A 15,022-nucleotide genomic window follows, 5' to 3' on the forward strand; every position below is an offset into this window, starting at 1 on the left:
GTATACTAGGTTATCAATATCTGTTGTGTAATTTAATGTTTATGTATGTCTTAGGTTCTTTAAGCAATTTAAATAATTTTTAGGTTTTTTTCTAGTAAGATATTTAAATATAAAAATTATCTGTTGTGTTTTGACTAAAAAATATGCTCTAACCTGTATGTGCAGACGTAAGGATTATTATATTTTGGAGGTTGAAGATTAAATAAAAAAATATATTTAGAATTCATTTTACCATATCGTTCATGTATCATTCATGATGAAAAAGCATAAAATCAGTGCTTATAACAACAAAACAAAACACACACACCCCTCCAAAACAATAAAAACAACCAAACAAGTTGACCCACAAGTCCTTCAGTGAGTTCTGAGGTTTATAGCTGGGTTTTGGTGGAAGTGTTTTTGAACTAGTTTATAAAATATCAATTAGGAAATTTAGATATAAAGTAAACACTTTGACTTTTCCTAATAAGACTAGTAGAAAGTTGGTAAATATTTTGTTAATAGCTGAATTAGATAGAAATTGGCTGTAATTTAGCAGTAGAGTGATAAATTAGGTATTTTTATGTGGTACTTGAGAAGTGAGTATTGCAGGTATGAAATTGCTATTTTTGTTTATTGTTAGACTTGCATTTTATGCATTATATTATGCATTAGGCATGTTATAATTTGAGGCTAAATCTTTATTTATAAAAATCTTTTATATATACAAATATGTTACTCTGTTATCCCTGTCTTCTGAATTTTGTTCTGTCTACTTGTTACACTGCATCAGAGTTATGCCCTATAGATCTTTCTGGAAATATTTTCTCTTAATCTAGTTGTTAAAATTTTGTATTTTCTACCTGTCTACACTTTTAAAGTCTGAAAAATGTGTAAGTTACAAGGTGACCTATGGGTATGCTTGAACTTGATATAAATATCAATGTTGGTTGAGAAGAACATGCGTAAGTCTGTGAAACTGATTTATGTTCTAAAATATGTAGTTACATTATTTTTAAGCAAACTAATGTTTATTGTGTCTTTGTTGGGTATTTTCCCCTGGTTTACAACTTTTTAGCAAATCAAAGTTCTAACACATGAAAAGCATATTCTAATTACAAAGAGCTCTTCAACTTTTCAGATGTTGGTAACATGTGCTTTTTGAGAAAATATGAAGTTATCATCAAGATTTAAAAGAACTAATTAGATTTCACACTATATATCTCATTGCATCTTCTCTAAAGATCAGCACTGGTTACAAAAAGTAGTACATGCTATAGAAGGCAAAGGTCCTTTTGTCCAAAAGAATGAATATACTGCTTGAAGCTATAAAACATTATAGGAGACCTCTAAAGGGTATAGTTGGTCCCTATGTGAAATGAACCTGAAAGGCTTTTATAAAGTATTTGGCACGTCTGTCTTCTAATGTTTATAGTACTGTGAACACTCACAATTTAAGCACGTTACTGGTTCTCAAGTACTTTTTATAAATCCTACAACTTTAATTTAGTAATTTTACAATTGACAAAGATAAATGTTTTTTCTTTTAGTGTTTCTAATGTCTTGGAGGTAAAGTGGAAATGACTTGTTCTGACACTGATAATGTCTTAGAATTTGGAGTGAAATTCATCAATTAAGTTTGGGCTTTCTCAGTTTCGTGTTATAAAGCACTCCTTCCTGCTTTTAAGACTTTCACAGTTTTGCAAATAGTCTTTATGTTAACTTTTAAGTTTCATTCTATAAATATTTCTTACTAACTACAGTTTCATATTCACTAATGTCATAGACCTTCTACTGAGTGCCATGTATGGCTCACACTCTGAGGTTGCAGAGATAAATAAACTATGTTTCCTGCTCTCAGCAAGTTCAGTTTGTTGCATGAGCTGGACAAATCAGTAGTTAATTGTTTTAGTATGACAAGTGTTTTGATAGCACTATACACTGAAGATTTCAGATGAGTTAAGACTCAGTCTGCCTGTAGAACCAGCATTGCTTACTGGAGGATTGGGCCTGAACAAGGTCTTGAGGAATAAGGATAGGTAGAAATTAGAAAAAGCATAGACGTTAGAGACTCTAAAGTCCATTTGGAGAATTGCAGGTGAATAGCAATTTGGATTCCATGTGTGACCTAATGTAGGTGATGCAGTAGGCGTTCATGAAGGCTCACATTTTTAGAGACTGTTATATCTTGTGTGTCTAATTTAATTTGGGCCTTGAACTGTGTAGCTCTGTATTAATGTAGGGGAGCTGTTCCAAATTATTACTTAAAACTTAATAAAGTATATATTTTATTAATATTTTAATTAAATACAAAGAACATATTAGCCTGATGTGAAATAATTCCCAGGCTTGGAATTTGGATAATATGTTTCAAAATTGAAATTAAATATCTTTTTCTCAGCATTTATGCATCATGTTAAGAGTAACATTTATGAATTCTTTATAGAATTCATGGTAGGCTTTTGTTATATAAACATTTAAAATGTGCTGTTCTGAGAATTAAAAACAACCTCTTTCCAAACTTATTTAAGAGTGCCACTTTTTCCACTAGGTAGATCAGACTGTATGATCAATAGTTATATCCTGGTAGAAGTCTTTTTATTGTCTTATATGATTTAGAAGTTTTCTGAACTTGAATATTAAGTAATATTTCATATAGTCTGATTTAATACTTTTTCAAGGGCACAATGAGGCCTTCTTTGCCATCCCAAACTCCGTTCCCCACAAAGTGCAATAGTGCCATAGTTTCCCATTTTAAAACATTCTCATACTGCTTTTCTTTTGGTTTTGATACTTTTAAATTTTCATTATAGAAATTTGAGAAATTTCTTTTTAAAAATCTCACATTTTAACAATTATCTTATAAATGTTATAACACCTCAGTTATCTCAAGGTTATTTATTAGGAAACTAAAATTTTCTGGTGTCGTCTTCTTGGATAAAACCAAATGCAGTGTTCACCTGGCTAACCTAATCACTCTTCAGTCTTCAATATCGCATCCTTAGGGAGGCCTTCTTTGATCCCTAGTTAGATTCTTCTGATAAAGGTCCCTTAGCACCTGCAGTTTTCTGTTTTATTCCATTTATCCTTTTTGTAATGATGTGTTGAATGTCTTTTCGCTAGACTGTAAGCTTCATGATGAGCATTGAGTATGTCTGTCTTCACTATTTCTCCAGTGTACAATGTCTAGAGACCTTGTAGGCTCCTAATGGAAAATTAGTTTAAATTAATAGTCTGGAGCCCCAAACAAACAGGCCACTAAAAAAGATAAAGAAATGTCATTGTTCTTAAACACATTTCCTGCTCTTAGAACCCCTCAGGACTTAATTTAGGGCTTTTTTACTCTCTCATAATGTACAATTAAAAAAAATGTGGTAACCAAATGTAAAAAGGCCTGGGATACTCCTAGAGGTCATAAGATAGTTGAAAATAAGAGCAGAGGGAGAACAGTTAAAAAGCCGATACAAGTCTTTAAAAAAATATATCAGTTTAGGGCAACTTAATGTTGTGATAAACATATCTAGAATCTTTTAAGACACCATTTGTTTTATATGTAAAACAGTGTAGCAATAATGATGATGTAAGATCATGAAAAAGATCAGTTGCTGTTAGTAAGTTTTGTTAAAGGTGACAGGACTATGTATTGTATTTCAGAAAGGTTTCCATCTAAAATGATACAATTAAAAAAGTTATGTTTTAATCCTCACATGAGGATATGGTTTTTTAAAAATTGATTTTAGAGAGAGAAAGGGAAAGGGAGGGGGAGAGAGGGAAACACATAGATGTAAAAGAGGGACATCTGCCCCCCCAGGGGATCGAACCCACGACTCAGGCATGTGCCCTGACTGGGAATCCAACCCATGACCCTTTGATGCACAGGATGATGCTCCAGCCAACTGAGCCACACGGGCCAGGGGCTAGGGCTACAATTAAACATTGATAATGTGTTACACTTTTGTTATTGGAAAGATGTGCTTAATAAGGCACCATAAGTATTTGAGTAAAATTAAGTACAAGCAAGTAATTATCTGACAGTATAGAATCAGTGCAGTATATTATGACCTTACAGTTTGCAGAAGTAGATTTTATACCTAATGTGTTCTTTGTTTACTTAGCTTTGAAATACGTAAAATTGAGTAATAACATGTTTTTCTTTATCAGGTTTGAATGAAAACATACCTGTTGCAATGATATGACAAAATGACACATTTCTGCAACTTCTGTTCTGTTAAAGAGAGTAAGCTTAATTTCTTGGCATTTCCTGGTAACCTGGACTGGAAAAATTAGATTGAAGGTCATAATTATTTTTATGCTAGAAGTATGTGCAGTGTAACAGATTGGGTGGATTGAAATAAATTATATTCAGTTCAGTTTTGTTTTATATTTCTTCTGGGATAAAATTTCATTTTAGTTCTGGTTCAGGTAAATTGCATTTTATCTTAATATTGTAATATATTGAATTCTGTAAATATAAGGATAGGTAGAAGAGCTAATTCTTATTTTGTTGCTAAAACAAATATTGGTTTATCTATCATGTGTTAATTATAGTTTTAAATTTATAGAAATAGGATGGTTATATACTAGGCAGCTTAAAATAGTAAGGTTTTATGATTTAATCTTGAAGATATTTATTTCTGTACTTTGGAAGTAGTGATCTGGAATTCTTAATACTAGAAATATGGCCTAGTTTCAGAACACCCACTGAGCAACTGTGGGAACTCAGCATGCTAAATGGCTTGTAGTGCTGCTGTATTTTTTAATTTTCCCCACCTCCTGTTATATAATAGCTTATAGTAGTACACACTGAACATGTATATTTGGGACAAGAATAAAGTTTATTGAAGCCCCAAAATATGTGAGACTGTGTCAGGCTTTGTGTTGGGCATTGAGGACCTAAAGATGATAGAACATGATGGCCAGTAAGTGAATGACATAAATTAGGTGGTAATATTTTAGCTTACAAATAAGTCATGAAAAGCAAGAATTGTTTGGGGGCATGAGAGAAATGACTTTAAAAATGGAGTCACTATTTTTGAACAACAACAACAAAAATTTAAATGCTATTAAATTTTTTAAAATGACTCTGATATAATAACATTTTCATGATTGTTGTGTACATGACAAAATTTTCAGTGGAAATAATTTTAAACATCTCCCCCATTATGTGCAACATTATGCCAGTGTATGAGAACCAGCAACTGAAACTGTTTGGAAACTATAAATAATGAAATCTGCGGGGCTGGAGTGGAGTGGCTCAGTTGTTTAAGTGTGGTCCCCTGCACCAGAAGGTTGCCGGTTAGATCCTTTCGATTCCTGGTCAGGACACATGCTTGGGTTGTGGATTTGTTCCCCAGCCACCAGGGAGCTTAGGGAAGGCAACCAATTGATGTTCCCTTCCCCCTCCCTCCCCCCTCCTGTCTCTTACCCTCCCCTCCTCCCCTTTCTGCCCTCTCTCCCTCTTCCTTTCTCTAAGCACGTCCGTCCTCAGGTGAGGATTAAAATAAAAGAATGCACTCTACTGGTTTATATGCATTGTTTAGGAAACTATATAAAGGCATTTGATAAAACATACTTTTGCCAGATTAATTTGTTAAATAAAAAAAGGGACTGAGTTGATCCGCACTAATTGTAATATCTGCAAATGGATATTAGAGTTAAATGTTTCAGTTTAAGAATTTTCATGATATGAAAAAGGAAGGACTTAATTTGCTTTAAAACTCAGCTATGTAATTCTTGTAGAGTTAGCTCTGAGAGTAATGCCTTAATATGTGACTAATTATTCACATACAAAAATATTAAAAACTATGGCCTTTTCTCAATAGGAACTCAATTATACCTGACATTTTCATATATAAACGGGTATATATATATGGTGATAATTGATATAATAATAAGGGTCCTGTGGCAAGATCTTGAAGATTTTTGTTTCATCAAAAAAGTTGAAATTAAATGTAATATAATTGAAGTTTTGCTGTATTTTATTAAACTCAAGTTCTTTGAAAATTGAAAATCCACAAATGGTAGATTCGTATCCTAAAAATAAAAACAACTTGTTGATTACCCCATCTCTTTCCTGACTATACTATTACCCAGTTTTTATAACTAACAATTTGATAATACTTGAGTTACTTCTAAGAGTAATTAAAATTAAGTATTGCCAAATAGTGTTTTTTCTTTCTGGTATGGTTTAAGTAATACGTATATCACTTACTATCTGCAAATTACTACATGATTTACATCTTTGTGATGTAAGAATTTTTTTACATCAAAGCTTCTGTAAACTATGTGGGAATCATATTTTGGGATTATAGTCAAAAGATAGTAGATAGTACATACCAGTTGGGAACTGGTTGGGTTTAATGTGTTAAATTACAAAAACAGTAAATTGTCTCTTTTTGTATATTCCAAAATATAAGCAAGGGCTGCCTTTCTTTAATTTGAGTAGCTTCTGATGGGAGAAATTCTTCATTGACCTCAGTTAAATTGGGCCTGGCTGCTCAATATATTTCTTTTAATTTTATATGAGAAAGATTTTTTTGCTTTGGGATAGTTAAAAAAATTAATACAGAGATAAATGAGAGATATTTTTAATGCCTCAAATATATTATGTAAATCCTATTTTAACAACTATCAGGATAAGTAGATAAATAAAATATTTAGTTGAGCATATGGTCTTCATCTAAGTAGTTTCAAGATGTGAAAAAGGCTATTTGTTTTACAATAATGGGAACTTATTAAATACTGATTCTTAAATGTAAAATACCTACCTTGAGACCACACACTCCTCTAATCTTGTTACATACAATACATTTATTTTTGTTTATATTTTTCTGACAGTTTCTGATAAATAGTTTATAGAGTGAGTAATGGAAAGGATTTATAATCAGATAAGACCTAGTGAAGGAATGTGTAGGTTTATACAAACAAAAATGAAGCAGTTAAATGTAGTTAATTTTTAGCATAAAAGTACTGAAAGTCATTTGTTTTTTTAAGTTGAAAATACTTTATTGAACATTAGTCATTTTAGTGTGAATAACCTAAGATAGCAATTACATTTTATCTCTTTGCTTTACACTAATAATTAAGTAACCAGCTTACTGATTTATTGCCAGTTTGCCCCTGGTAAATGAAGAGTAAAGTATATTTTGGAGGACTTAGGTTGTGTGTGACATGTTTGGAATTCCTTGGCAAGAAAGGCAATTTAAGCAATATTCAGAGGTAAATCTTCTTGGGGGAGTGTCTGTGTGGCAGAAGAGTTTTTCAGACAGTGTTTAGTCAAAGATATTTGATGTTTACTATTATATATCTTAACTTATATTGAGACATTCAAATCTTCCCTACGCTACCTCTGCCTTTTGTTTTGATACTTTGCTGGAGAATCTTGCAATTTATATATACTGTGAGTTGGAGTGTTTTACAAGAGAGCTGTAATCCCAGTTATGGCTTATATTGTGGGTTGGGCAAATAAGAATTTTCAGTTCTTTGCTCAAAACTTTTGTTTACCCAGAATCAAAATTACATAAGTTTCATGCTTTCTCATAAGAAGGAACACAGATTTCCTGAAAAACTCTCATGTATTTGCTATTGTATATAATAACTTAACCCTGTCTTTCTCCATGTCTATCCAAATTATTTCATCTTCCCTCCTCACCAAAGGGGGAAAAAAAGTTGAATGAATGAATTTGAAGGTCCTGTGAGTTGTTCACAGACAGGTATTTCTCTAGCCTCCATGAAAACTACTTTTACCTCAGGTTCATTCATGCTGCTTAAGAATGTGGTTTTTTTTTTTATTTTTAATTTTTATTTCTCTCTGAACAATAATGCTCCCTTCAGCATGTTAACTTGGGGTGCTTCCTTGATCTTAGGTCTTCTAGTTTTGAGCATTCCTTTTTAAACTCCTGAACAAGAAAAACATCGCTTTATGTGATTTGGAGGGAGCCAGTTTGTTTGTCCTCTAAGCTACGTGCTAGGATGAGGAGTGCTTCAGTTCCTATAAACAAAGGAAATACAAAGGAGACCTTGCCATTTTTAGGTATTCATAGCAAGATCTGAGTGATTTATAGTTAATTTTAAATGGAATATAGGGAAACTGTGCACAAGACGAGATTTTTAACTGTTTATTGTTCGACTATCTTTATTCAGTGAGTGTTTATTGAGCAGTTACTGTGTGCTTAATAAAAAGTTCATAATATCTTTTAATTTGTAGAGCACTTTATAGAGTAAAAATAGTTTCTTCATGTAAGGAGCCTGCCATCTGGTAGGGCAGATAAAGCCAAGTTAACACATTTAAAATTCTTTTAATAAATATAACTGCTGTTATACGTTAGGCATTATTTCTAAGTATTAGGATAGAACTGTGAAAAAGAAGGGTCCTATTTTCCCATTACTTTAAATGAGGGAGTCAGATAGCTAACCTGGCAAGTATAATACATTGTGATACGTATTTTGATAAGCGATAGTTTTAAGTGGAAGCATGGAGGAAGGGGTATTCAGAAAAGCTTTGAGTAATCCAGAAAGGCTTCCCAGACCTCTGAGCTGAGATCTGAAGAATACAACAGTTCACTCAGTGAAGAATTGTAAACCCATGTTTCTGGCAGATGGAAATAGCTTGTATAAAGTCCTAGGGACAGAGATAGCAGGACCTGCTGTGGGATCTGAAAGAAGTTCACGTGACTAGAGTGCAAAGTGGGAAATATCAGAGTTGTGGCAGGAGAAGCAAGCAGGGGCCAGATCTTGAAAGGCTTGGTAATTACTACTAAGAAATTTGGATTTTATCCTGAGGTTTGTGTTTGTGGGGGCCACCCACTCTTCCCCCAAATGTTTTAAATTAGACAGTAACCTGATGAGATGTGAGTATTTGAACGATCACTTTAATTACAGTGTAGTGATTAGGTGAGGAACAGGATGGGAGAGTGGATGTGCTAAGACTGGTTACAAAGCTATTGGGATACATTTGGTATACCCTAGAGCAGGGTAGTGGCAGTGAGAATGAAGAGAAGTTGAGTTGGGAGAAATTTTGGGGAATAGAATGGATAGGATTTGGTGATTGTTAGGATGTCAGAGTTGAAGGAAGATAGGAGTCAGGATGACTCCAGGATTCTTGACCTTCCCTCCTACCCTTTTTAGTTGCTTTCTCCTTAGCTGTTATCAGTTTTTTTAATTGATTGATTGATTTTTTAATTTTAGGGAGAGAGGAAGGGAGGGAGAGAAAGAGAAACATCGACTTGTTGTTTACTTATTTATGCACTCTTTGGTTGATTCTTGTATGTGCCCTGACCGGGGATCAAATCCTCAACCTTGGGGTAGCTAGACAATGCTCTGACCAACTGAGCTACCTGGCCAGGGTTTAGCTGTTCCATTTTTTAAGACACCTTTACTGATACCTGCAACGTCCAAGACTGGTTTAAGGGACTTCTCTGTAATGCGGCAGTACTTACCACACTGTTCGTGGCCTTTACCTCTTGTTTGTAAGCTTAACAGGCAAGAACTGTGGCTTATTATTGCATACTTAACACCTTGAACAGTGCACGACACTAAGTATGTATTAAATAAAATGTTGACTGAATGAAAATACAGTTTTTATACTTATAAAAATTTAAATATTTATAATTGGAGAAAAAACTAGTTTTCTGAACTGCCAGTATCCAAAAACTTGGTTTATAATTTCAGTGAATCAGATCATTCTGTGCACTTTTGAATGTCTCCTGTAAAAACTGTGCATTGTCATTCAAATCTGAAGAGCTGGATGTGTTTACTTCTGTATGGACTGTCATGGACTAATTTAAATGGACTTTGATACTATGTTCTTGCTAAGCTAATGGCAGTAATATCTCAATATTTCCCAAATTACTAGTGATATTGAGTAGTTTTGAAACAGTATTTATTGGCCACTTAAGTATTTTCTGTGAATTGCTTGTCCACTTTTTAGTGCTGTATTTGTATCATGGATGTCCTTTTCACCTTGCTTGTATTTTTTTAAAAAATATATATTTTTATTGATTTCAGAGAGAGGAAGGGAGAAGGGGAAAGAGATAGAAACATCAATGATGAGAGAGTCATTGATCGGCTGCCTCCTGCACGCCCCCGACTGGGGATTGAGCCCGGCATCCTGGTCATGTGCCCCGACCGGGAATCTCTTGGATCCTAGGTGGATGCTCAACCACTGAGCCCCGCCCCGCCCACCTCCTTGCTTGTATTCTTAACTCTCTGAGCCCTGCCACCTACCCCTTAACCACCCAGCCATCCATGTAGACATCTTCCTTACTTAAACCTCTTACACTCCAGTATCACACACTAGTCCATCACCACCTGTGTACAGTCTTTTCACTCCATTCTCCATGCTAAGCCATCCCCCTGTAAAGACACCCATGCCCACCTCAACTTAGCCTCTGACACCTCTTGTTGGTTACCAACATATGTTCATGTCCACTTTGTCATGTTTGGGTTCCAATATCACCCACTGAGCTGCTGCTTTGTGGGACTGCCTTTCTTATCCCAACCCGTGTGCCATGGCACACTGGTGTGCCAGTAAGAATTTTTAAAACATGCAGTTCCTGATCATTTAGTCAGGGGCACTGACCCCTCTTCCCTTAGATTGTCAAAGAAAGAAATGACAGTAGCCAACACAACAGTAGCGGCCCAGTGTGAATGAATCAATATTACACCTATACTTTGGTCAGATAAGCAAAAAATATATTTTCTGGTGTTCCGCAGAATTTCAGTATTTAGTTTATGTGTGCCATGATATGAAAATCGCCCAGGCTCAGTTGATTGGAGTGTCGTCCTGTACACCAAAAGGTTGCAGGCTTAGTTTCTGGTCAGGGCACATACCTAGGTTGCGGGTTCGATCCCTGGTCAAGGCTGTGTAGGGGAGGCAATGGATTGATGTTTCTCTCTCACATCAGTGTTTTTTTCTCTCCCTTTCTCTCTCTCTAAAATCAATTAAGCACATATCCTTGGGTGAGGATTCAAAAAAAAAAAAGAGGTTGAAAATTGCTGACTTAGACTATCGAATACTTTTTGTGGTTTGATAAAATTTTATTAACATCTTTTTAATCTCTTAAGCTAATCAGGTAAGATGTTATTGTTTTGTCTTTAATCTTTAAGCCCTAGTATCAAATAAAGATCAGTTATAAATTTAATAATAGAGCCACAAAACAAAAATCTTACTTTAAATTTTGAGATGTTTAGGGAGGACTAACTCCTTCACAAAGATTTTACTCATCTTTTCAGCCTTTGTGGATCTCTTTGGTCAGTCATTTTACCAGTGAACTTTTTCTACTTTTAAGAGCCCTTAACAGTCCTAACTTTTACAGTTCCTTGAATATAGACATCATTGGAGATGGCTCCTTGTTACTGTTTCTGAAAGGTGGCCTCTAGATCTACCTGCATCAGTCATCTAGAGGGCTTGTTTCAGTGCAGATTCTTAATGCCCTTTTTCCTTTTTTTTTCCCTGAACCATTTGCTGTTCTCTATATGTATTTCACTTTGCTCATTTTGTTCTTTTACCAGACTATTTTATCATAATCACCTGTGAAATCCTCCCTGTTACTTAGAGCTATCTGGTAATTAGTTGTAGATAGAGCAGTTTTAGTGTAGTGGTTAGGAACACAGACTGTGGATACATACTACCTATCTTGGAACCTCAGCTCTATCACTCTTCCAAGATTACAAAGCTAGTTAATATTTCTGTGCGTCGGTGTCTGTATGAATGAAATAGGGATAACAATTTATCCCATGGGGCTATTAAATGTATTAAATGAATTAATATTTGTAAATTCCTTACAATAGTGCTTGTTCATAGAAAGCACTCAAACATTAGCTGCTGTTGTGACTTCTCCCCCTTTTTAGCTCTTAACAAAGTTTTGTACTATAGTAACTTATATACTTATCTTACCTCTTACTGTTCAGACTAAATTCTGAGGATAAGGCCTACCTTACTAATTTTTATAGTTTTTCAAAGGATTTTGCATAAGTATTTGATAAATATTTACTGTATAAAATCATGGGAAAATGGCAGACTTTTCAGTATGATTGTTTTTCAGAGCTCATTCACTTAATATAAATAATAACCTAAAGTATTAATATCCTCTATATTGTATTTCAGGAATTCTAATGAATCACTGATTGACCAGCACCATTTTACCTGTTGGAATGAGTTGTCAGAAATGGGAATAGATCCACCATGTAACAGATGGCTGTTACTCCGTGGTGATTACTTCTTCAAGCCAGTACCTTTTTGATTCCATAGGATCCTGGTCTCTTCATCTTTGAATTCCAATTACTGTTGGCAAATAAAATAAAAGGAGTTCATGTAGTTTTTGCCCAAGCTTGAGTCACCATGAGTAGTAGTTTAGGAAAAGAAAAAGACTCTAAAGAGAAAGATCCCAAAGTGCCATCAGCCAAGGAAAGAGAAAAGGAGGCAAAAGCCTCTGGAGGTTTTGGGAAAGAGAGCAAAGAGAAAGAGCCTAAGACCAAAGGGAAAGATGCCAAAGATGGAAAGAAGGACTCCAGTGCTGCCCAGCCAGGGGTGGCTTTTTCAGTTGACAATACGATCAAAAGGCCAAATCCAGCACCTGGGACTAGAAAAAAATCTAGCAATGCAGAGGTAATTAAAGAGCTCAACAAATGCCGGGAAGAGAACTCAATGCGTTTGGACTTATCCAAGAGGTCTATACACATATTGCCATCATCAATCAAAGAGTTGACTCAATTAACAGAACTTTATTTATATAGCAACAAATTGCAGTCCCTCCCAGCAGAAGTGGGCTGTCTAGTAAATCTCATGACACTGGCTCTAAGTGAAAACTCACTGACCAGTTTGCCTGACTCTCTTGATAACTTGAAGAAGCTGCGGATGCTTGATTTACGGCATAATAAACTGAGAGAAATTCCTTCAGTGGTGTACAGGCTGGACTCTCTCACCACTCTCTACCTTCGCTTTAATCGTATAACTACTGTGGAAAAGGACATCAAAAACCTGTCTAAGCTCAGCATGCTTAGCATCCGAGAGAACAAAATCAAACAACTACCTGCTGAAATTGGTAAGGCCTTGCATTTTTATGCTAAATAATTTAATCGAGTGCTTTTCCATATCAGTAAATATTTGATGCTTGCCTAAAAGCATGTTTTCTAAATTCCGTCTTATTTATGGTTTACTCTAATTATTTAGTTGAGTACATGTTTTGAGATATTTTCTAGACTTAAGTGAATTAGAATATAGATGCAATTAGACCTTCTCCCCACAAAGCTCATCTACTTTCATTTTCATTGAAGGAAAAGTGAATTTGAAGCAGAAAAAAGATGTTTGCCTAATTATTAAGTTGTTTCCACCTGTTTTTAAAGTATTTATACATGTAATTTTATTAGATCCATTAAGGCTACATTTTCCTATTTTCTGACTTTCCCTTTTTTACCTGAAAAATGTTTGTTTAAATTCACATCACTTTTCTACCTAAGTTACTGCAAAAGACCGACATAACAGAAAAAGCAGTGTCAGATGAAAATTGAAGAATTTTGTTTTTTCATTTAGAAAGTACTTACATGTTCATTAAAAACAATCCAAGAATACAGAAAAGTAGAAGAAAAGTTATATATACTAAATGAAACACTGTTAGCATCTTGGTAGATTTCATTCCAGGTTTTGTATATAAAGCTAAATTGTACTGAAACAAAGGAATGTTTTTAAAAGAATGGTAGTAGGATAAAAATAGGAAATATACATGTGTAAACAAGTCAGTAAAAAGAAATTTATTCTCTTGATATTTAAAAAAGTTTTAGAAACATTTGGAATATATATATAGTAAACCATTGACTTACCAATTTTGGGAAATTGATAAAGGTATTGTCTTTGTGGGCCCTTTTTATAAATTAAAAAAAATTAACAAAAATTGATTATGAAACTTTTTAAGGAAAGTTTTCTTTTTGTATGAAAGGCCAATTTATTGTGAATAAAAAAGTTGAATTAAATATTTTGTTGCCTTGAGCTTTGGTCTTATAGTGGGTGATAAATGACACTATCTCTTTTTAGGCTCTGCAGCTTTGTAGAGATATAATATTCTGTGGATATTTTAAAAATTTTATCTAGTTTTGAAAAAGATCCAGTTTAAGTTTTAGTTGTGTTACTACATTTGACTCTAACCAGACACTTAAAATTTTAATTTTGGCTTAACTAAGTGTACTTAGACTTTCTCAAGCAATACTTACAAAGTGTGGCTCACTCATGATACATTATTCTCAGGAATTTGAATGGAAATGTTCCTTTCCACGTGTTCAGATAAAGATGTGGTTGTTGAAAGACTTTTGATTTTATACTGGATTCAGTCAAAATTTGACCTATATGTGTAGCTCATTGTGGATAGAATTATGGGCTTTTGGAGAAAGCAATGCTAACTTTTTATATGGAAATAAAAAATGTCATTTCCTGTCTTTGTTCTTGTTGTTTTGCATATGTATTCTCCATTCTAAAACTTTGGCTTTAATTCATATGAAGTCTCTCTTTAAGGATTTTTCCCCCCTTAGAGATGTTATCAGGTTACCTGGGAATTAAGAACACATTTCTTAAGCAAGAAGTTATTTCGTGGGATTTTAAATTTACTTCAGTTGTTCTTGAGCACAGAGATATTTAAGCATTTTTACTAAAAAGTGAATGTTGTTTTTTTAATTGGAAAATTTTCTTAAATGGTTGATATTTGTGGCTGCCTAATTTTTTTTTTTTTTTAAATATATCTTTATTGATTTCAGAGAGAGGAAGGGAGAGGGAGATAGAGAGATAGAAACATCAATGATGAGAGAGTCATTGATCGGCTGCAGCCCGCAACCCGGGCATGTGCCCTGACTGCGAATCGAACCCTGATCGCCTGGATCCTAGGTTGACTCTCAACCGCCGAGCCACGCCTGGCCGGGCGCTGCCTAATTTTTTAACTTTTATTTCTAAATTTGTAATTAAAAAAAAATAACCATAGAATTTGTCTTTTAATGAGCACTCTCCCACCATTAGTGTCATTATTTAAGTTTATGCTGTCATTTCTGTATTTCTGTAAAA

The 15,022-nt window shown here is 34.2% G+C and overlaps 1 protein-coding gene across 3 annotated transcripts in view; it reads left to right on the plus strand.

Moving 5' to 3' along the window:
• The window catches only part of SHOC2 (SHOC2 leucine rich repeat scaffold protein), a 44,211-nt gene that overhangs the window by 3,800 nt on the left and 25,389 nt on the right, over nt 1-15,022 (plus strand). For 2 of the 3 annotated variants that reach the window (XM_081157814.1, XM_081157813.1), the window contains exon 2: nt 12,086-13,022. In XM_081157814.1, coding sequence (XP_081013940.1) covers nt 12,320-13,022 — 703 coding nt within the window. In that variant the 5' untranslated portion in view covers nt 12,086-12,319. Of the gene's footprint in view, nt 1-4,140; nt 4,217-12,085; nt 13,023-15,022 lie in introns of all 3 variants that reach the window. The other variant, XM_081157815.1, reaches the window with a different exon arrangement.

Source organism: Miniopterus schreibersii (assembly GCF_964146895.1).
Source record: "Miniopterus schreibersii genome assembly, chromosome: 14".
NCBI lineage: Eukaryota > Metazoa > Chordata > Mammalia > Chiroptera > Miniopteridae > Miniopterus > Miniopterus schreibersii.